General features: G+C 38.0%; 1 protein-coding gene across 1 annotated transcript in view; it reads left to right on the top strand.

Moving 5' to 3' along the window:
* Positions 1–24823, top strand: part of LOC124169353 (BAI1-associated protein 3-like) — a 91546-nt gene that overhangs the window by 54376 nt on the left and 12347 nt on the right. The window contains exons 6-17 of the mRNA XM_046547943.1: positions 3714–3923; positions 5671–5969; positions 8432–8639; positions 8838–8962; positions 9930–10037; positions 10516–10641; positions 11457–11508; positions 17297–17493; positions 18527–18635; positions 19249–19446; positions 20067–20168; positions 21143–21415. Coding sequence (XP_046403899.1) covers positions 3714–3923; positions 5671–5969; positions 8432–8639; positions 8838–8962; positions 9930–10037; positions 10516–10641; positions 11457–11508; positions 17297–17493; positions 18527–18635; positions 19249–19446; positions 20067–20168; positions 21143–21415 — 2007 coding nt within the window. The remainder of the gene's footprint in view (positions 1–3713; positions 3924–5670; positions 5970–8431; positions 8640–8837; positions 8963–9929; positions 10038–10515; positions 10642–11456; positions 11509–17296; positions 17494–18526; positions 18636–19248; positions 19447–20066; positions 20169–21142; positions 21416–24823) is intronic.

Genomic DNA, 24823 nt, shown 5'->3' with positions numbered 1-24823 from the left:
TTGTTTATTTTAATCTTCAATTAAAATTCTTTCTTTTTCTTCCACCTCAGTAGGTATTTCTCTGGATACCAAATTTCCTTTTTGCTACCGTAATTGCCCAAGCCTCATGGCGCGCCGCGTAATATTGTGCTCCTGGCAGTTGCTTTTGTAAAGCTCTTGAATCGAACTTTAAGCGCGCGGTGATGATTTTATAATTAATTTCCTTAATGGAGGGGATGAATGACACATGGGCTGAAGACAAGGGCCCTTAATCTGAGGGTCTCCAGGTCCTTTGGAGGTCGTTAATTATTCAAACTGAGGCTGCCCGCGCCTTTCTGAAGTGTTTTGCGACGAGCCCTTGTATGATCGCGCTTCGGAGAGGTCGCTAAGCTCTGGTGACCGACCCGCATGTCTGTCCTTCTTGCCTTCGCTTAAATCTGCATAATGCCAATGCATCAGAATACCCTTACCCCCATGTCCTTGCCGTCGATACGTTTATCAACGAATGTGGTCAGATGCTAGGGATGGAAAAATCGATTTCGATTCAAATCGAAAATCGAGTTTTAATAGTTAAAGACCGAAGAAATCGAGTCTAGCGAGTTGATCGAGTTGCGTACTGTGTACAAACGCTGATATGTGTGGAGAGGAATACTTATTTGTGTTTGTTTTTGTGTTTGGTTTGAATGCCGATTTCCACTGTATTAGTCATGGAAAACTTCGATTTCGATTAAAATCTAAAATTGAGTTGTAATAGTCAAAGATCGAGGAAATCGTGTAAATCGAGTCTCCGTACTTTATCCAAATGCTGCCATGTGTAGAGAGGAGTGTTTGGTTTGTGCTCGAGTATGGTTTAAATGCCGATTTCCATTATGGCCGGTATTAGTGATGAAAAATTAGATTTCGATTAAAATCAAAAATCGAGTTTGAATGGTTAAATATCGAGGAAGTCAATATCGAGCGATCAAAACTCGATTTTTTAACTTCGATCTTGACCATTTCGTTCGAACTCAGCAGCGTCACTACCTGCCAATGATGACGTCATCCGTCCCATTTGTAAGACTTTTCTCTGAGGACCTTCTCCTACAAACCCACATCTAAAACACCTCCAATCTTCTCTCGTCTTTTTTCCTAATAGTCCACGTTTCTGCACCGTAAAGCGCTACTCTCAAGTTTCATGATAATAATGTTTTCATTTTTATTTTTCTACCTACCCTTCCAACGTCGAGGCTGGCTCGATAGGGATGGTGCAAGCATCAGATCCAGTGTCAAGCGAAACTCAATATTACAAGGTTATATGTATAAGGGGATTCTACGAGGACTATGTTTCAAGAGATGTCACACATAGGTCATTTTTAAATAATAAAATCTTTTATTGAACCTATAGCATAATATTTCAGTCAGTGGAAGTGTACTTTAAACAACAAAATAAAGCATTTTAAAGGCACCACTGAATCCATTCAATTATTCCTTTTTTTTCTAAAAATTAATTTGCACCAGACTATTTGAATTGAAAAAATGGACCGTAAAGGATTAAGGCAGAAGTATCGTCCTCTTAAGAATGCCTTAATGGCTATATATCAATATCAGTTTCGTTTTCTTGTTATTTTATGAAATTTCTTGTCATCTCCTCCGATATTTATCTAATTAGAGCTATAACTAATTGCTATTTTTGAATGTACAGATTGTTTAGTTTCTTCGCTTCATGGAAATTTTTCTTTGATGCATGTACCAGTGAATGAAGTTGCTTTAGGCTTCTATAGCACTACGTATATGAATTTAAGAAAACGTAGTTGAAACATGTGAATTGGAGAATTTTAATAATCCTCTGTTTAATGTCATTTGTACAATTTTGATGATGTATTGTAGTCATTGCTCCACCAATTACGACACCCATGTGAGAAACTAAATAATAAGCGATTAGATACTTAGGTCAACTTGACGTAAAAACATGCGTGAAGCAAGAGAATAAATCAGTTGTAAATTTATACCATGCACTACCTGTTATTGTTTAACTTATTGGAATTCAGTGTCCTATGTTGTTGTTTTAACTTGCCACTTTTCTCTCCCGATTTTTTGGTTGATTATTCTGTAAAATTGTGAATTCTGCCACAATCTGAAGCCTCATCCGCCTTTAATCAATTCTATCGAGGATGACTTTCCCTCGTGAATGTCATAGAATGGATTGCGTCAGCTGGAGGAAGCCGCGCTGGGGCGAAAACAGAAGGTAAATATGCAGGACGAGGGCGTATTTTTGAGTTGACGAAACTTTTTGTCCCAAAAACTCGTAGGTGGCGCGTGAACACGTTATAAAAAGAAATGAGCCGTATAAATTTAACGACGGAAAGATTATTCACTTGAGAATAGAAGTTTTCCTTACTCTATAAACTCAGCGCATAGTATTTAAGGTCATCAGTAATTCGTTCGAATTGCAAATATGTGAACGTAAGTATAGGATTTGAATGTACGCATTTCTTTTCAATTTCTTTATTCAATGGAAATTCTTTTCTGTCGTTCAAGTTAATGAAGTCTTGCTAGGCTTCTATTGTACTACGTTTATCAATTTAAGAAAACGTTATTTTAATAAGCCTTATAAGTCATTCCTTGCGCATGCGCAGCCATTAATAGCGGTCTCAAATTCCACCTCCGAAAGTTCTAAGATGTGATCAAGATAATAAAAAGGGTCATCACTTCTCTCTATCCATAAGCATTATTTATAGGACAGTATTTTTCAAGCGTAGAATGCGCTGGATCATGTTCGGGTAGTTTTAATTCATTATTTCTACGGCTGAATACTGAAATATCGATGTGTCTATTAGAACTTAACGTGCAAGGGTGCAATATTACGCCACGTTAAATCCTTCGATTTTTCCTGCAGGCGCAAATGACGCCATCAGTCTTTTGGTAAATCGTAGTTTGACATTTTTTAACAAAGTGGTAAACCCCTCAATCTAACCACTAATTAAACATTAACACCTATTCCTCGCATCAAAGATTGGTTGTTAAGAAATAGCAAAAAAAGTATTGAAAATGGACAGCACTAGGGTGAAGATCTCCAGTAGTAAAGTCAGCACGGCTATTGTTAATCGGTACTGAGGAAATGGAAGTAGTCCTGAAGCCTTATCTTTGACTAGCAGGCCACCCGGCGTTGCTCGGGAAAGAAAGTGGGAAACATAATATTTGGAATTCATGGTCACATAGCAGGATTTTTAGGCCCACTTAACAGCAAACAATAGAAAAAACTATTTCTGTATAGCGCGCACGGAATCAGCTTATTCCCCGCTCCACAACATTGACCGCTATGTATATCCGTACTTGTGCAGACCAAAAACGTCTTGTGAACTCATACCCCATCAAAAAGGTTTGCATCAAGAGAATTGATAGTTAAGTCTTGAATCCTTTGAGTTATGTTTTCCCATTGATGGAGTGATGAGGTGTGCCTATGTGTAGAATGTCCAACCACAGAAGTTTTATGACGTGACGTAACAAATGGTAATGAGAAAACGACGCGAAAGACTCCTCAAGCGGAACCGAAAGTAACACAACGGGGTTGGAAGTATGAGATGCATCTATGTACTACCTTTGGTTTGCAATCCTTGCGGCTGTAGGGAAACACATAGCGGACAGTCAACCAGACATCCTCTTTTATAAATATAGGTGTGATTGCCGGCGTTCTTGATGTAAACATTAGTTTATCTGTACTCTGTCTCACTCATCTCTTATCTTGAACTTTCCAGGACATTCCGTCGACGGGTCTGGAGCGGTGGTACGAGTTGGAGGCGCGGACGTGCCGCTCCTCTGTGCAGGGCCGCATCCGTCTGCGGCTGTGGCTGTCGACGCGCGAAGACCGCGGCACCTCCGAGGAGGAGGACGACCACTGGGCGCAGTCAAGGCGACAGGCCACCCTCACGCACCTGCTGCTCTCGCATCAACTGCGCATCCACAGGGTGAGCACGACCTTCCCTCTGCCGTGCAATATCATGCGTGCATGCTTCTAGTGCAACATTGGAGTAATCTTCTCGGGTTTTCCTCCAGGTGAGTTGCCTGTAGGCCGACGTTTCGATTGCTGCCTCTGCCACCGTCCTCAGGGCATGTCAATCCCGAGAATGGTGCTTCCTAATATAGCGGTCTGTTTCGAGCCTAAAGTTATCAGGTTCCTTCCGATTGGCTCGCGCTAATGTACTGCTTTTCTTCCTTGATTTTCGTAGTGCAAGGTTTCAGGCGGCGCTTAAGGCTGGTCGTACAGTGGAAGCGTATTCAGGAGTCTTCGCGCTCACGCGTCCTCGAGAGGCAAGAAGCGACTACAAGATGAGCAGCTAAAAGCGCAGGGCTCGTCCATTGTAAGCGAGCTTGCGCTGCCAGTGGACTTGTGTATTCGTTACAGACATACGTGAGTTTGGTTATGCTTGAAAAACAACGTCATCGGTAATTGTGGATTTCGAAGAATTATACCTGCTTGATAGTACTTACCTCGTAAGACATCGGATGATGGCTGGTAAGAAAAGATCTTATTGGGTGAACCCAATTTATCAGAAGAGGAGGACGATGGGCGAGTACAGCCACTTGAATATGGATTTGGAAAATGAACCACCAAAGTGACTACTAGCGGATGATGCAAGGCACTTTCCTTTATATTATGAATTGTATAGAGAAAAGTAGGTCTAAGGTCAAGTGTCTACTAGCAACAGATCCGACCCAAACAGGATGTGAAGCGGGAGCGTGAGTACGCCTGAAGCTACGGGTAAGTTTGCGCCTGCATTGGACGCGGATGTGTCTGACTCTGGGTTATGGGATTTACTGCGCAAGTAGTTTGCGTTAAGTAGCGTGAGCGCGAAGCCGCCTGAATTCGCTCCCAGTGTACGACCAGCGTTTTCTGACGGATTCGCCCTCACGCGACACAAGCGTGAACAAGCGGTTTTGCGCGGCAAATACCACAACCCAAAGTCTGAGATACCTGCGTCTACTGCAGGCGCCAACTTGAGCGGAACTTCAGGCGTACTCAGGCTCGCGATGCACATCTTATTTGGGTTGGATTTGTCGCTCGTATACGCTTGACCTTAGACCTTCTTTTTTCTGTAGGTACTATTAAAAATATTACGGGAAGTGCCTTGTGTCATCCGATAGTAGTCATAAAATTTTGGCGGTTCATTTTCCATATCTATATACAAATGGTTGTCCTCGCCCTTCGTCCTCCTCTTCTCATAAATTGGGTTCTCCCACCAAGACCTTTTCTTACCAGTTTCCATCCGATGACTTATGAGGTAAGTACTTACTGTGGAACAGGTATAACTCCTCGAAATACATATTTACTGATGACGTTGTTTTTCAACCATAACCTAACTCACGTCTGTCTGTAACGAATACACACGTCTACTGGCAGTGCACGTCTACTCGCTTGCAATGGATGACCCTTACGCTTGTAGTTACTCATCTTGTTGCCGCTTCTTGCCTCTCGAGTGCGCGTGAGCGCGAAGCCGCTTGAAAACGCTTTCAGAGTACGACCAGCCTTAAGCGTAACCTGTGTCACGGTTGAATACTCCAACCGTGAAGATTCGCCCTATCGTATGACGTCTAAATCACGCCCAGAACATTTTCTTCGTAGAGACCAGGGGTATTAAAGTACCAATAGTAGTCCTAGGCTGGAAACAAATTTTGTTACCCTCTAATGGAGTCCCTTGGCAATTTTTTCTGAAGGGACCACCGTGTGAGTGGGGTGGGGAGTTGCCGCCGGTGGCACAAGCCATCCTGCACCAGCACGCGATCCAAGGCGACGTGTCGGAGTTGCAGGCGACGGCGGGCCGCTGGCTCGCCCTCTGCCGCCTCTCCATGGCACCCGCCTCCACGCCCGTCCGACGCGCACCACCCCACGCCTCCCTCCTGCAGGAGAGGCCAGCGAGGAAGCTGCCTCCGACGCACAACAGAGGGGGCAGCAGTGGGGCCACGCTCCACGCGCACAACCAGCAGCACGGACCTCCGGGAATGGCCTCCGGAAGGTGAGTGGACGAAACTATCATCCCTTTCAAATATCTTTGCGACTGGCCCAATCGTGTAAGCTCGGATTGACTCGAGCGGCGTCGCGGCAGGAGGTGGGATGGAGTAAATGGAAGTAAAGATCAGGAGCCCTATTCAGTAACTACGTCTCCTCGTTTCCGAGATTTTGGAATCGAACATTCCGTTTCCGTCACTCGAAAGCGCATGTATGATATCCGCCATGCTAAATTTACTGCATTCTTGAAAAGCGTATATGCGTTTGAAGGCATTAACTCTTTCAACTGGATTCGCCTGTAGTTTTATTTAATTACTGACTCCGTACATAATCATCCATTTCCCATTATTTTCAGTTCAAATACCGTGTCAGTACTGCAAATTGCTTGTGACTTCTTTCCAACTTCCGCAGCACCACTTTTGCGGTAAATATATTCCACAAGTTACCAGCTGGCACATCATTTTCCAATTCCGAGAAACGGGAAGTCATTTTTTCCAGACCCTCTGTCATTTCTCCTCATTCCGAAAAATTTCCGTGACGGAAAGTTTGGATATATCTTAGTGGATACTTCATTCCGAAATTATAACGTCTTTCGGAGAACCAACCACGAACTTTCCGAGAAATTGTCTTAGTGGATAGGGCTCCTGGTGAAACTACACTGGTTTCCAAAAATCTTAGAAAGGAAAGGTCAAAGCAAGTGGGGTGAGTGGACAGAAAGTTTCTCGTTAGGTGGCAGTGGCGGCGAGGGGAGTTTCCGGGGGATTCGGACCACCACCCGCCCTCTCCGAATTATAAAAACAAGGGATAAGTAAATAAGGGATAGATAAGTTGCGACGAAACAAATCTTCCTGTCGTAAGTTAAAAATAAGAAAATGCATAAGTTTCCGCCTTTTTTTCGTAAGTGACGTCATCTAAATTCTGCTCATTTACACGGTCGGAGAAAAACCTTTCATTGCGACTACGAATCGTCAGTGTCAAGCCTGAATCACACGATCATTTTTTTTCTATCCTTTCGGAGGGACAGCTCTAGCGATCGCTCAAATGATGGCGGAAAAAAATGGCCGTTTCACGCGATCATTTTCCGTGAAGGCTAGAGGGATGGATATCCCATGCTTTTTTCCATTACTCGGCACGTCCCTTTTTCCGTCGCTGAAACCGTAGTTTTCACCGTCCAATTTTAGCCAATCAGAACGTACGGCCTCTAACAGCAGTTGTAACGCCACGCTTGGATTTTTATTGAATGGCAGTTGTAAATACGGAAAGTGACGCTAAGTGACGAAAAGCGATGGAAAAAGGACGGTGGGAATGACAGCGGGATTCACAAAATGATGGGTCCAGCGTCCTTTCTTTTGGTTCATGAAAACCTATCGCTGAAGATATCATTCTGAAGGACGGAAAAAAATGATCGTGTGATTCAGGCTAAAATAATAACGAACCATAAGAGGTCCATACACATGGACGAGGAGTGCATGAGAAACAGTAACCCGCTCGTAGTGACGTCATCAACTTATTTACGGAAGGGTTTAATGCATTTGATTTTCGTTCGTGAATTACTCGAAAACTCGGGGATGGAACGTAAAACTGATCAATACGGTTGTCGTTATTTCGAAAACTTTATCCCACTCAACTGTTCACGAAACGGTGCACGAGTCATTTGAAAGAGTAGGTAAAATTGAATCACCATATTTTTGGAATTTTATGAAAATTACAACCCCTATATTTCACCCAAATCAGAGCTTTGCAGTACTGTAAGATAGTAAAAAAAAGGCTATTCGGGCTTCTAGCCGGGTTATTTCTCTCCATTCGGCCGACGTTTCGGCACCCGAGTCGCGTTCAATCATCAGGACTGATAGATGTAATAGCCCAGCTTATGTACTGAATATCGGGTGTCAGTTGTCACATGTTTGGCCGGGAGTCAGCCAACCGAATTCTCCTTAAGGCCGTTTTACACGGGGCACTTTATTGCGCAATCTGACGTGTGTACGATGGCGCAATCAAAATTGCGTCGTGTGTAGCGGTGAATTGCTAGCCCACATGTGAGACTGCGTGTATTCCAGCCGGCAAAATAGCCTCTGCTCTAATTCCGAACTCGCATTCTCGCAAATTCAACAAATGTTATCGGTGCTAACCTGCGCAATTAAGTGCATCGTGTAAAACGGCTTAAAGGGCCGGTATCCACGCATAGAAGAGTGAGTACCCAGCGTCGCGGATAAGAATGTTTCTTGCAAGCCGGATCTCTATGGATTCCTTTGTCAAGCTTTACCAGAATTTTGCCTCACGGAACAGAATCTTGGTCCAACTTAACCGTATGTTTGGATTGGATGGTGTGTTCTGCCACCGCGGATTTTTCCGGTTGGTAGAGCCTGAGGTATTAATGTTCCGTGATTCTCGTCGTGATGGCTCTCTCCGTTACCCCAATGTACTATAAGGTAGCTGAAGTAATAGAATGGTTCTCCTATTTCGCTCCAGGCGGAGTCCGAAGCCGAGACCTCGGAGAGGAGGCAGCCGGCGAGGAGCGGGAGGCGGGAGCAGGAGGCGAGGGCGTGGGGCCGGCCGCCGACGGGGGGCCGCCAATTCAGAGGTGCACCGGGATTCAATCGACCTCCGATTGGCGCTCAAAGCCCTGCAGCAACTGGAGATGAAGTGGGGCAACACAGAACCACTCTCCAGGGAAGAGGTGAGCTCAATTTTATTGGTTTTGCTTTTAAAGTAATAAATTGATTTTGATCATTTTACCAATGAATTATTTTCAATCATTCTACCCTCAAGCAAAATAATATCATGTAAATTTTACTTCATTTTCTTCACTCCTATCCTAGCTGTAATTTTGTTATGTGAGTCTTATATAAATGTATTTTTTTATTCCTATGAGCAGGAGGAATGCCTGGCCGAATCTTTTAATGCCTTTATTGACTTTGGACTGAAACTAGTTAGACGTCACAGACAAATCTTCAACCCTAGAGATCGGCTTGCTCTGTGCCGATTGGATGCACTACTCAGGTAAACTCATGTGTAAAGTCATGATGATAGATTACACACCGGGATAATGGTGTATTAAACGTATTCATCAAATATAAGTTAGCAAAAACTATTTTAGCATTTGCCTTCCAGCCTTAACCATAAGCTAAGCAGGATCACCGGCAAATTTTAGGAAAGTAGAAAGCATCTCTTTCTGATGTAGCTGCTCTGACTAAATTCTGATATTCTACCCTCATATGGCTGACTTTAAGATGGCTTTTTATTAATAGAGGTGCTACTTGATGGTATTTGTCTTGGCTCCTGTTGATTTAAGAATATTCAGAAGTGAAATTCAAAGCTCATTTTTTCTCAGGGAGATGAGTTTTGCTTGGGATAAGATCAAATTATAATTTAATGTGAGCATATCCTGCTCATATTGTTAAAATTGTATATGAACGATGACTGAAACCATCAAATTTGTTGAAACCCAAACATGTTTGGAACCATCCCCACGTCTTACTTGGAGATGGTTCCAAAATATATTCAATGTCAGTGGCGCAGCAGGGGGGGTTTTGGGTGATAAACCCCCCCCCCCATAACTTAGAGAAATTTAATTCATTTTACTTAATTGGATAAATATTACTTATAGAATAGTGTAAGGAATAATAAAAATATCCTTCAGAAAGCCGTAAAACTCATCATTTTGAACCGTTTAACATAAAAAATTTTCTGGGGGAGGGCACCTGCACCTCTCATATTCCATACCTCCCCTTTATAAGTTGCTCCCCTAGCCTTAATTCCTAGCTGCACGCCTGTTCCTTGTGAACTATTTCTTATAAGGGGAATAAACTTCAGTGCAATTTATTAAACCCTAATGAGCTGTAGAGATATATTATGCGTACATAATGGGATATGAAAAAAGATTTTCACTTTTTATTGGAAAATTATAATAATATCAAGTTAAACTTCAATTCTTTCCTTGATAATTCATTTATTTGCATCCTTGTAGGTGTTTGGGGTTCATGTCTTCCATGAAGGCCTTTTGGAAGGTCTGTCCTTTCAACAAGGAAATAAGAGGAGAAGTTATAGCATCACTCAGGAAAGGAACTGTAGAATGGTGAGTTCAGTGTAATTTATTGTTTTGACTATTCTCTCCCTCATGCATGATGGACAAATTCATGATTAATGAGGTCACATACTCCTTTTAGAGCTAATGATAATAAAAAAATCGTCTTTGGCATCATTGTGCAAAATGTGTAAATTTTGAGTGCTTTTGTGTGAGTCTCTCATATACTTGAGCGGGTACATCAATTGTACAAAATTGATATACAGGGCACATCAATTTTTTAAGATATTTTACGATAAAACTTTAGAAGAGTAAGGCTGTTTATGTGCAGTTGACTATTGAGCATGTATTTTGATGATAAAATACTTAGGAAGAGTTAGATGATAGATACTGTAGCTTTTGCAATGGAAGTCAACTTATAGATCTCTTGGTACTCATCCACCATACATGTAGAATATGCCCATATGTGATGTAAGACCTAGATTTTGTGAATTATTCATGATGGTTTTTGTCATCATATTTTTTTCAGGTATGAAGAGATTAGAAACCGAACCCAATCATCAGTGTCACCTTTAGAAGGCTTAGTCAATTTGATCACTTATATGCTTGTTGACCTGCAAAAAGGAATTGATTATTATGCCTCAATGTTTGAAAGGTATGTATGACTTTTCTTTGGATCATTTGCTAGCTGAAGTTGTAAATACAATCCTACTGTTCTAGTTTTGTATGATTCAGTTGTCCTGCTTTATCTTCACATGAAAATTTTATTAAAAATATATTCCTAATAACCTGAACTATAACTGGGATAACCAAATTAACCAGATAAATGCAACCTGAATTAAGGAGTATGGTCTATTTTAATGTCATGATTATTTCTGTTGAAAAGACGATAACATTTTTACTTATTACAAATTGTGCTTGTTTCCCCAATTAGCAGGCAAACTGATGATTTTATTCCATTTACCTTCGCATGATATATCTCAATAAAATGAATTCTTATCTATTCAGTTACATTAGAAGTTTATTTTTCCAGATCAATTCTAGTTAATTAAATCATCATTGCCAATTATGTCCTATTATTATTGCTGTGAATCCTCACAAATAATGCTTAAATATTGAAATCATGATTTGGTTACAATCAAAAGTGTATTTGTTAGACTAAACTCAACTTGTTTTTTAAAATTCCACACACTTACTCATGTCATGGATTGAAAGAGTAAAAATGTATATAATTACTCTGATTTTACTTCTTAAATTTGGACCAGTGGGTTCAACAATTTGAGCCTTATTCGCTTCCAAAAAAAAAATTACGGCAATATGTATAATGGATGCTCCCTAAATATTTTTTCTCTCAACAAAGAATTACTCTGTGGGAATAAATTAATCATTTTGTCACAGATTTTGTATGTTTACCATGCCTCAAATATACAAAGTCCCTAACTAAAAATACAAATGCATTCTCTTCCACAGTACAAATGGCATACCTTATTTTGGTGTGGTGTACAAGCAGTTAGATAAGTTGGTAAGTACAGTTTACAACCATAAACTTTATAAAGATATATAAAATCTTTGATATTCTGAAAAATGAGTAATCATCTGATAATTCATATTGTATTTTATTAAGGAATGAGGTGCACAGATGCTGGATAATGTGACATTGAGGGCAATTTATTCCTTTTGCGCTGAAAGTATTTTTAGAAGACTGAAAACCTTTTGCTTAGGGATGGGTTGGTTCAGTTCTTAGGGATGCAGGCTGCTAGTGGGTAGCAGAGTACCCAGCTAGCAGGTAGCGTTTGGCTTAAATAAGGATTATTATTATCCTATCAAATGAAGGAAACTTTCCCGACCTTAGGCAATTTTAATAGGTGAATTTAAGTATACCGGGACTAGCCACGGTGATAATTTATGTGGGAGTCACCCGCAATGCACAATCGTGCGAAAATTCCACAGAGAAAAAATCATTCGCCTTGACCGGGATTCGAACCCGGATCCCTCGATTTCCGGCCGAGTGCTTTAGCCAGTTAAGCTACCGAGGCGTCATTCTTCCCTGTGGAAATTTGTGGACTATACCGGACATGGTGGTGTGTTATTAAGAGATGTTTCCCTGAGCTCTGTGCCTCATGCATGCATTGGTAATCTCAGACGATGTGAAACTCCTGACTACTCGTTTATAATCTAGGTCCCTATGACGTCACGTGGAGTGGCATCACATGGGTGCCAATCTGGCCTTTTTCAGATGAGGTTAAAATTGACCATTAATATCCGTCTAAACTGGTATTTCTAAAACCAAATAATTATATATTATGAATACATTAATGGTGGGTAACGAATAGCAATCAATGCCTTTCATTTTCTTTGATGAAGGAAACTACCCCATTATACCCAAGTCGGCAAAAAAAAACACAAAACTGCAGCAAGCAACATGGACGTATAGTGCTGATGAGAAAACATTACACCCAATTTTTTTTTGCAATAATGTCTCCTGGGAAGGCAGAAAAACATTTTTTGAGAGATAAACAAACTAAACCAACCCATCCCTGCCTTTGATGGAGAGAAAACTATTCCTCCATCCTGATATAATGGATAATTAAAATGATTTCGACATGTATGGAATATTTTTTATACATGGCAAATTACGTGGATAGACGTTGATGAAAATAACTTACATTTATTCATATTTTCCTACCTAAAAACTTCTTTTTGATATTAATGGATGACTTTTGATTTGAAATAGACTCATCTTATCATGAATATAAGACCCACCATTTCCATCAAGCTTGGACTATTATATGGAGATGACTATGGGTGTCAGAATAACCAAAGTATGTGGCAATTTCTTCAAAATATTTTGCCGTACCACTTATGAATGCCATTAGTATCCCCCTAGACATTTTTAAAATTGGGTGCTAAAAATTAGAATGATAATGCTTTTTATCAAGTAAACTAGAGTTTGCCCATTGTTTTTTGTACTTATTGGATTTTTTCCGTCAGAGTTAAAGGTGCATTACTGAAAAGAAATTATTTCCCACTTTCATTTAGATGCCTCATAATTGTGACACATTTTATGTGTTGAAGGATGGTGAATTTTGAGTGTACAAAATCACAGTACATATATGCCATAAAAGTGGCAATTGTTATGTAAGATTTTCCTTTGAATTTCTATTAACCTTACCATTTTGATGAATGCATAATTTGAAAGAAATGCAATTTTATCATCACCACAGATAAAATGTTATCATTGTTTTAAAAGGTAGCAATACTATCTGAATTCAGTGATGAGAATTTTTTCTAATATTATGCTCTCTTTAGTTGGCAGAGGACGTATCTAAAGTGATGACGAAAATTGAGGTAGAAAATCAGATTGTATCATTTTTAATAGAACTAATCATTCTTCACTTGTATCACCCTTGCTGATTTTTGCAACTGGATTTGAAGCACGTACAAGCACCATTGTCACATGAATCGCTCCTCTTCTGCACTAAGGCTTCTTGACACTCTGAAAGGTGTACTTTGGGCCAAATACCAAGGGTTGCCACTCTCTTAACCTGTCCAATGATTTACTAACTTGCTGAAAATCTTTTAAACAGAGCATGCCACAGGTTCTTTTTAAATATTGTAACAGGTTGCACAGTTAGATAACCCTATCATATTTTTTATTGTATGTGATTATCTCAATATTTGAATAAAAATGCCAATCAGAACTGTTATAATTAAGGGTTTATTGATTATAATAATCATGGTTACTTTCAGTTTAAAACACTGCATGATTCCACTTTACTGGCTGCCTCTGCTGGATTGACGAAAAATTATATTGAAAATGATGTTTTTTCCAAAATTGTTGATTATCTGAGAACGCTTCAATAAATTTTTATGATAATTTAGTGGTGAAATATTTCATATCAGTCATGGAATTTAAAACGAGTTAAATCAGTTGATAAAAAGTGAGTTTTCCTGCTCATTAATGCTGTAGAAATGGTTTGCTTATGCTGACAGTAGGTACATTAACTTTTTTGGGTTATAAAAAGTGAGTAAGATTTGATTTAAGAAATCCAACTGCTTGATGAGGTGCCAAAGTATTGGAGTCACGCATCTTCTTGAAAATATTTTTTATGCTCACAGAAAAATATACAGGGTTCATGGGTAGTTTGTTAGGAATTACTTGTTTACCTTGTACTTTCATGCAGTCATTTCGGGATTATTTTATACTTCCAGTAATTTTTTTTCAAATTTATGATATAATTTTTATTCTTGATGATGTCTGTTGTAAATTTCTGAGATTCCATTGGAGTGAAAATATTTCAGTATGTTGAATTTTATCGAAATTAAATGATTTTCACATCGGTTTTGACTGAGCTGCTGTCATTTACATACAAGGTTTCAACCTTGAAAGTGACACTAGCACAGCCAGAACCTAGGTTGGAACCATTAAATTCTGTGAAATTTTACTAGATTGCATAGTTTGCACTTCCTTAAGCTCTTATATCATCATACAAATTCCTAAAACTGCTATCCTTAGTCTTACAGTCTTTCAAAACTGATTTTTTTCACTTAGAATGAATGAAAAACATAATTTTATGCATAGTAGTTTTTCGTGGCAACCCTGCTTTGTTCTTTAAACATATCATCATATTAAAAAAGATTGCACTTTCGCACGATTTTTTCCTGATAGAAAAATAGCTGTCATATATTAACTGATGAGCCAACTTCCTGCCTCAATTCCCTGAACAGAAATTTCTCAATTGAGTGTAAGTCAGGCTGGCATTCAATAATAGCTGCTTCTGACAACAGCCTGAACTCATTTGGATAGACATCTTTTATAGACATCAGCCAGCCTGCATTTGTCTTTTACTGATTGGGAGCTGACATCTGCTGACTTTGGCTGACAATTAATTTTACTGATGAAAAATTTCAATCAGTTAACTTGAATTTTTTTCCCAGGTTTTGAGTAATAAACCGCAAATTAAAATTGGAAATATGACCTCATTAATAACATATTTCTCTTATTTCAGGAGTTTTGAAATAATATTTTATTTGAAAACCTGACAGAGAGTTGGCACATCTGAAATAGTTAAATCTGGCTTTACTAGTTACAAACTTCTTTGTTAAATGCTACTCTTGCATTGTTATATGGAAAGTAGAGCTCTCCATTTATTTTAAGTTGTGACAATTTAAAAGTTGCCAAGGTTCATATGTTAGAATCAGGAAATTGCAATCAGTAGGTAGCGGTAACTGCTTCCAGCATTACTCATTGTCAGTGGAACTTATCCATTGCGGAGATTTTCGGATCAAAATTACAAAAGTTAACTCGCTCTTGATGACTGTAATGGAGAGGTGAAGGTGATTCAGTTTCTTTCAAATTCATTTATGAATCATTTCCTCTAGTTAAGGGAGTTCAGGATCAATTTATGATAGGGTATTACTCAAACCAAGTGATTTTTGCATCATGACATGATATTTCACAGATTTTGACAGCCTTCCATTCAATGTGCATGTATTTCAAACCATTTCCATGGACACTGCAAACAAAATGAAGGTGCTACGGACAATCTAACATAAAGCTATCAGTAGTGGCTACACTAAAAGTCTTATTGATACATTATACTGGTGGAATTGGAAAGCATTGGATTCAAGGACGATAAAAAGAGAGATGCAGGAAGAAAAGCCTGTTCAAAGTGGAGAATGTTACCTTTTCTTGGTAAAATTTCACTCAAATCACAGATAAATCTACCACAAGAGGATATAAGAGCCACTTTTTCTATATCCATCACACACACCATCTCCCTCCATCCCCTCCATCCCAGTCCCCTTCCCCCTTCATGTGCAGTGGCGTAGCAAGGGGGACGTATGGGGGGTCCGGACCAAATATTGAAAAATCGTGAATTCATAAAAGATTTCTTCGAAAAATGAAGTTTTTTCTATTATGAAAAGTGTTAAAATTAGTTTGAAACCTTCTCCTTAGTACCCTGTTTTTCAAAAATTTCCCCCCCTGGTTTTGCTTCCCCCCGAACAAAATTCCTGGCTATGCCACTGTCTAAGTGGCTCCAATGTGGGGTATTTTTGTCCACAATTATGTACTAAACTAAGTACTTTTTTCTGTAAGTGACAGCCAAATTTTTGCCACTTCAAAAAGGCCAGTTTTTTATTCTTTCATTGCAAAAGAACACACTCGAGTGATTTACCAAACTCCACCACTGTGTTTTAAGTATTTTGTTCTTCATAAATAATTATATCCAACTACGCAAGATCTTTGTCTGAAGTACCTCACTATGAAAAAAAATTTTGAGCATTTTAGAAATTTTTACTGAATAATAAAGAACTAAAGGCTAAACTAATTTATATTTTAAGAAACCACCCCTGATTAATAAAGTAAATTATTTCAATTGACTTCAAACTGGTGTCGTTGATTAAATTTTTTTTGCTTTCATAATTTAAATCATTCCTTATCATATTTATGCATTAGTTAATCATTTTGAAAGTAATTTTGTGTTATGTAATTGCACTGCCTAAAAATAGCCTAGTTTTTCTGGATATGTGCAGTTGTTCCATATTCTGGGTACATTCCATTTTTCTATCAAGAAAACTTTCATTTTTACACATCTCAAAGAAGGACTCAGATTAAAGTTGTTTATTTTTTCCATGAAACCTAATTCATATTCTACTTATTAACACCCATATATTTGACCTCGTTTCTATTCCCAGAAAATGTTACATATGTATTCTAAATACCTACTAGAAAATTACACCTTAGATTTCACTAACAAACGTGTGAAGACAATAGCGTAATATGCATTTGTCACTAAGGCTCTTACCTTAATGATTTTAGATTCGTAATCATATATTAAATGTATCAGTTTAAACTTAGTCAAAAAATTTTTTTCCAAAAAGTTGATGACTGAATCGAATATTTTTACCCCCCAATTATTGAGTACATATTTTTATTGTAGAGCTATTTTTCACTAACTTTGCATGGATGATGCATGTTTTGATGAAGTGGAAGGATTAGTGGAAGATTTTAGACACATAATTGCTAGAGAGAATGGACTGCGCTTTGATGCTGAGTGCATTGAGAGAGGATGATTTTTAGTCAATTTAGATGCCATTCCTCTTAGATGACCGTAAGCCTAGAGAGCCCTATTTTGCGATAGATATGAATTTTAGTCTCTTTATCGTAGAAATTATATTAATATGGGAATGAATAGTTATCTTAGTTTTGATTGTTTTTTCAGATGACTGTTTTTGAAGTCATTTTTAAAATTGCTATCTTGATTAATCTGATGGATATTACTTTTTTCCTGCAATTTTTTTTGTAGATACATGCTGACATTGGATCAAAAGTTGCAGAAGTTTGTGCACAAATGCGGGCGGGAATGGAAATGCAGGAGGACCAACAGATGGCTATTCAAGGCAGCAATATACCGACCATATCTGCTCCATTACATCAATTCACATCGTTTGACATTGGCACACCAATATTTGAATTGCATTTGGCAATGCAAGAGTTTGTACTGTAAGTGACATTTCATCTTCTGGTGGTACTCAAGTTTTGGGTGCATTTACTTTTTATAATCCATCAATTGCCCTCACACTAGTAGACCCAGACGGCACAGGAATTTACGTATCTGAATACGAGGGTGGACCATCAAGATACAAGAAATTGCCCTTACGAAGTTACTAAAAAGGTTTTGTTTCTCTATTTCCTTTAATGGCGAAAAAAGATACAAGAGGACTGGCAAATTCATATGCATCAATAAAATTGTAGCTCATCGATAAAACTGTATTTGGTCTGGGACTATTTTCTTTCGCGGGTGGTGCCATATCCTGAAGATATATTTCAACAACATCCACTGCTTGCAAAACTTTGAATAGGTTTAGTTGTTGAAGTCACTTTCAAAAATGTTTGCACCTTTAACAAGAATGAAGTCAGTTTAGGAGATAATAATTACCTCTGCCTATTTCACTATTACTTCTTTTTCACTATTTCAAGGTGTATACCTAATAGATCTATTATCTATTCACGCTGCTTAGATTTGAACCTTGAACTTTGTGTAGTGAGAAATAACTAAGAAATTCGTAAGAGATTATTCCAGAAAACTCTTGAGATTATCCTGTCAGTTCCATGGAAAACTTTTGGCTAGTGTTAGTAAAATATTTACCAATCATTGGTATCTTGGTATCATTTGGTAATCACTTTGGTCAGAAATTGATGTTTTCTATGTGTACCCAGATGAGAAGGTGAAACACTAGTGAACGTAGGTATTTGCTAGAATTTTATGTTAGCAAGGAACTTCTTCATTGTTATAGGCTTTGTCTGAATTGCATTTTGTGGGATAACCACCTGAGTCATGTCTTTTGAACAAAATATGTTTTTTCTCATGCCTTTTTCATGTCTTTCGTATTTCAATGCAAGGAACATCTCTGCTATTAGATCTTCAGGATTGAATACCCTTGCAGGGAAATTAAGCTAAAGAAAATAATATTAAAACTGCTGTGAAGTATTTGGTATATTAAAAAAAATATGATAATGGTTTGTTTGTTTCTAGGTTTCGGGAACATTTAGCTTCCCAGGAAAGAAGGGCTTTAGCTGTTAACAACTACCATGAATGGTTTGAGCCAGCTTTGGAAAAGTGGCTTCATGTTGCAAAATACAAGGTATATATATGAAATAGCAGTACTTCAAGTTTTGCCAATTGTATCCATTTAAGTGTTTCATTTTCTCTTGAAATGAAACACGTAAATGGATATTTCCATGAAAAAACTTTGCGTCATAAATGATGAGAATAAGTATCCAAGAGTAATATTACACGGTAATTTTACAGAAGAGTAATCTCTGTAAAGGCAAAGTTTTTTATGCATGTCAAAAACTATGAACATCAAATAATAATAAATTTTTCTGGTTACAATAGTACACCTAATAATTCCTTATTGTTAACACAATTTGGTAAAAAGGAAGTGATTTGAAATATAGGTATATATTTTCTTCTAAATAATTTATGTTTCAATGTATGGTCACTGATTTAAATTGATGGTAACTTTAACACAGTTGTGCCTTAGAGGTTGCTTATATCTCAGCTTAAACTTATTTCAAAGAGTGAAATTCATGGTTCAAATCAAGTCATGGTCAACTTTGTTACGAGATGAGAACATCTTTATTTTGACCATTTTATCTCAAGTTGTATATAGCATGTTTGAATGATGATTAAAATTACCATGTAACAAGTTTATGGATATTTTCTTAATTGATTTATTTTTGTTCCAATCACAGGCCATGTTGAGAGTAAGGAGAGCTTGTGAGCAAGCAACTCCACTCAATGGGACAACAGCAAATGGCAGTGACACACCCCCACATAGTACATCGGCGATTGACTGTGTTTCATGCTTCCACCAGATAGAAGAATTTTGGAGGCAGCTGTCATGGCCCGATCCAATATCAGCATACTCTCACTTATGCAGTATTGTCGATGTAAGGCCAATATAGGAGACGATTTTTTTTTATTTCACGAGTAGTATTTCCTTCAATTGAGGATTTGTTTGTCCCATTTTTTTAATGGTTCCGATTCCAGTACCATTCCTTTCATCTGCTCCAAGCCCCATTTTTGTATTCTAGCTCTTACTTCTATCTTAGCTCTCAATTTTACTGCTTAGTTTTCAAAAGTAATTAATGATTTTCACTGTGGCCTAATGAAAAATACTCAAAATAGTTCATTAAGTTATCTCATAAGGGACAGGTTTAATAATATTATTCTATTTTAAGTATGTCAAGTAAGTCAAATGAGTTTCTAAAATTGCTCTCCTCCATTATCCTTTCATTCATATGCAATTTTATTTGAATTTGCAATTAATTGTCTTCTTGCCATATTTAAACATAATTTCAACTTGAGAAAGAAGGTTGCTCCATGGATATTGTTTAAAATTAATGAAAAAATAGCAATGGAAAAATTCCTTCATATTGTGTTGCTCATAAATTCATGTTCTTGGAGCTGGCCTTATACTTTGTACAACTTTCAATCTTCTCATCAAATTGCTTATTAAATTTTATTGTCAAGATATTTCTGACCAAATTTTTTTCTGTATTCATTCCAGATAATATGTAGTGCTGCAGAATACTTTTCAGATCTCACCAATCAAAAATTGCAGGAGACAGGCTTTTATGAAGATCCAGGACCATATAAATTTAATGTAGAGGTGAGGAATAATACTAGATGTATATATTTCATGCCGTACTTGTATCCTATTCATATTTAATTCTTAATTTATCAGTTCAATGGAAAATTGAGTGGATGCAATCTTCAGAGGAAATCTTTTATAAACCATCTTTGAAATTATTTTTTTAAGCACTAAGCGCTTACCCCTATAACTCTTTTGCAATTATTCGCATTTCTTGCTATTTAAAGCGAAGATTTTAATGACTTTCCTGTTCAAATTACATTGGCAGCAAGACAACCCATAACAATTGATAATTCAATAATGAAAATTTGGTCATTTTCAACTCATTTTATATTGCAAACCAACCCCCGGCTTTTAACACAAATATGCCTCATTTGAATTTTATTATAAGGTTCTGATTAAAACCAAGTAACTTTTCTCAAGGAGTATAATATACTACTTGAATTAAGTGGAGCAGTTGATGAATTATTGGCTGCAATCATTCTACCATTCATTCCTTGAGGATATTATATACTTCTGCAATGAAATTTAATCAAATTTTCTAAAATGTTTACAATATTATTTCCTCAAAAGTTTCCTAAGAATGAAAAAGTGAATAAATGAAATTCTAGACAAGTTATTTATATCTGTGTATCCAAAGTAAGTAATTGAGTCAAGTAATCTACACAATATTGTTGCCAAAAATCATTTCAATGTAAGATAATTTGTAATATTTCTAAACCTGCCGCGTGACCGGCGGTGAAATATACAAGAATTGCCATGAGAAAAAATTCCCCTGGACCGGGAATCGAACCACGGACCTTTGGCTTTCCGGGCCACTGTGCAGACCACTAGATATAAGATAGATAATTTGTAAGATAATTTAATTGAATTGCATGGAAATGAGAAGAGATAATATATCCACGTGTAAAGTTGCAAGAGTAGACAGAATAATATTTTAAAATTATCTGTTTTGTTTTTATAAAATTCTGCAATCAATGTGATTTTTTTAGATGTGTATGGTGGCCAATGACCTGGAAATGGTCCTACGATGTGTTTCCACTCTACGTGACAATCTTGGAATGGCACCTGTGATGGCTGCTGTTGAGTCTGCTGCATCCCAACAGCAACATCAGCATCACCAACAATATGGCGGCATGAATGATATAGGGACTGCAAATACTACTGGTCCAGACTATCGAGGAGCATTGTACAACCCTATAGAAGCAATGCAAGCCCACCTCGAGGGAATGCTGACCAGGATAATCGGGCGGATGGGTGTTCAGGTTTGGGACAATTTATTCTGAAATTTACAAGGTGTGCTGATCTGAAAAGTAACAGCTCTCTCTCTCTCACTCAGTAACCCAATGATTAGTTTGGATAGGCAAGGGTAACAGAGGTGCAGCTGCGAATTAAGGCTAGGGGGGGTTTCAGGTGCAACCAATACTGGGGGACTTGAGGGTATTGCATACCCGCCAGGGTAAGTGGGAGGTGCGGAGGCCTTCCGCCGGAAAAAAATCAAGACACATGGTTCATAATGGTGATTTTTACGGCCTTCTGAGGGATATTTTATTAATCATCAGACTATTCTATAAGCAATACAGTGTGTCCTCGTTTAACGTCGTCCCGTTTAACGTTGTTTCACGATAACGTTGTCCAAAAATTGAAACCCTTGATCATTTAACGTCGTTATTGCTTCGCGATAACGTTGTTCAAATTATGCGCGGCGAAAAAAAAATGAATGGCGAATAGGACGCAAGCGCATCTGATGTATAGTAAATATTACTATATTAATGCGATTGGTAATTTTCGCTCGACAGAAAAGGTTGGCGTGGGTAGCGTATGTTAAATATGCGTCTGAGCGAATAATTATCGCCTCATTTACCCATTATCCGTTTATTTTTCTGATGCCAACCGAAAAAAATGTCCACGAAGAAGAGTGGCTATCCTGGCGGTTCTTCAGACGTGAAGAAAAAACGGCGATATTAGAACAAAAACTTGGTATTATTAAAAGAATTGAAGAAGGTGCAACTGCTGGAGAGATCGGTCGAGTTTTAGGTTTGCAGGTCGAGTTTTTACAATTAAAGTTTCTTCTGTTACTGAAAATATCGATGTTTCGCCATTAAAATACTTTCTTTTTAGTTTTTATATTTCATTTAATAATGCCTTCTTCCCAACCTTTTTGTTATGAAAATTCGTTTCGTTTCGAATGAATCGTTATCATGCTGAAGTGAATAATCGGTAATGAATGTTTCTCGCGATTTCCGCCGGGTTAAAGAATTCATATCATCACGAAAATTGACTCGCCCTTCATCCTCGTGCTTCCGAGTGTCAGATTCAGATTTTTTTCGTTTTGGCCTGATTCAGGTGTCTCCCGATTGGTCACGAAGTCTGCTTAAAGTTACGGCTCCGATAATTGGCCTCCTTGGATTCTCGCCCGGGAAATTCTGGATTCTTCATGAAGAAATGGATTGTTAGGAACATGGCTAGGAACCAATTTAAATTTTTTACATTGTTTCTTATGGGAAACACTGCATCGTTTAACGTTTTTTCGCTTAACGTCGACTTTTTCAGGAACGAATCAACAACGTTAAACGAGGACTCACTGTATTAATCCAATTAAGTAAAATAGATTTAACTTAAAAATTTCTGTGAGCTCTGGGGGGGATTTAATCCCACAAACCCCCCCTCGCTGCACCACTGAAGGGTAGAGCTCACTCTAAGCTGAGCCACAGACATGTGAATTTTTCACATTTAGGGTAGAGGGCCAGTTCCTTTACCTGGGTCACCTTGCACAGAAGACTGTGTTTGGGAGTGTCTGGGCTTCACCCGGGATTTGAACCCAGGGCCCCTTGACCACCAGCCAAGCACTCCATCCACTGTGCTACCATGGTCTCCTAACAGGGGCACAGCTAGGAATTAAGGCTGGGGGGGTTTAGGTGCAACTAAAACTGGGGTGTGTGGGGATGTGGAATACCCACCAGGATAAGCGGTAGGTGCGAGATTAATAAATTGCGGAATTTTAAGATACACGGTTACAAATGGTGAGTTTTACGACTTTTTGAGGGATATTTTATTAATTCTTACACTATTATATTAGTAATATCAATCCAATTAAGTAAAATTAAACTTAAAAATTTCTCTGAGCTCTGGGGGGGGGTTTTAACCCCCTACCCCCCCCCCTCGCTGCACCACTGTCTCCTAATAAAAATGCCATGAGCAACACTTGAATCCGCTGCATTTAAGGCCATCTTCGAAAAATCGTAGAAATAACCTTCCTCGTAGGAAATTTTTTTCTTTTCTGTAGAAACATTAAATCATGGTTTCACTAGTAGTAGGACCCACACGCCTTTGTGATGGTGTGGGATTCCTCATCACTGCCCTTCCACTCCTAGTAGGCGTTTTCAGGCTCCTATCGCACCGGCGCCTCCTTCCTTTCTCCTTCCATGTCCACCCCCGTCTGTTATGAGGGTGAAAAGTGAGAGCTTACAGACCCTGCCCTGGGAGTGTAACCCCACAAGCCCGCCCTGGAGTCACGTTGCCACTGCACTTATAGCCACTGCTTTTACTGCTGAGAAAACTACTCTACCACTGAGCTATAGGATAAGATGAACAGTATTATTATTATTTAAAGATCACTGATTTTTATTCAGTTTAAAAACAATAACACATGTTTATTCCACCATAATTCAATGAACATATGCCTTATAGCATCTCATATTTTGATCAAAATTTCTCTAATGGTGTATAATCATCTCAGGTTAAATTCCCAAGTCTGTTTTGTGAAAAGATTTTGCGTGATTGATATATCCTTCTATGTTTTCACAATTTTTGCCAAAATTAGTTCCCTCAATCATAAAATTCTTTTTTCATCTCTATTCAGTCATAATATAAAGGGAATTTTGTCTCATTTAAAAGTTAAAACTTTTCTTAAGATATATAATCTAAAAAGAATTAGTTCCTTTTCAATTCAAATTATGATTAACTTCAAATGTTTAAAAAAATTTGTTGGCTAATTTGTCTCAAATACTCTATCTCAGAGTCACCCTAAACTTTTATTCAGCAATCAAGACTAAATAAAACTTACTATTTCAAAACTATAATTTAGTGGCAACTTATTAATGTTTTTTTGAAAACTAATTAAAACATTTTAATTTTATTTTGTGCTTTCTTTTTCCTCTGTACAGCTCTTCAATTATAAATACATACCGTAGGCCAATGATGTAAGGCTATAAATATACTTATTGCTACAAGGCACGGTAATATGGCCTATATCTTACATAATAAATTATAGATCTCAGCAGTATAAGTAATTACTAATTAATATATTCTACAAAATGCAATAGGTAAAATATATGTGAGAGCTAAACTGAAGGGATGGGTTAGCAATCACCAGTATGGCTTCATTTTCTAGATTAATTGTGCCATTATAGTTAAATAAGATATATAAAAATATTATATGATAAATAATATATCCATGAAAGTTAAATAAAATAATAAGAAGTTGCTATCACAGTCGTAATGTGTAGCAGAGGGCTCCGTGATTACAGGCAACCAACAATACTTGTGTGATTGTCCTGCGGTATCTTCGTATTTTGCAGGCGTTAAGGATTTGCAGTGGCACCCATTGTCACAGCAGCACAGGTTATATTGCAGTCGTGTACGTGGCACAATATTCCAGTCTTTTACGACAG

Source organism: Ischnura elegans, chromosome 12, assembly GCF_921293095.1.
Source record: "Ischnura elegans chromosome 12, ioIscEleg1.1, whole genome shotgun sequence".
NCBI classification, from domain to species: domain Eukaryota; kingdom Metazoa; phylum Arthropoda; class Insecta; order Odonata; family Coenagrionidae; genus Ischnura; species Ischnura elegans.
This window is presented reverse-complemented; position numbering and strand designations above follow the sequence as displayed.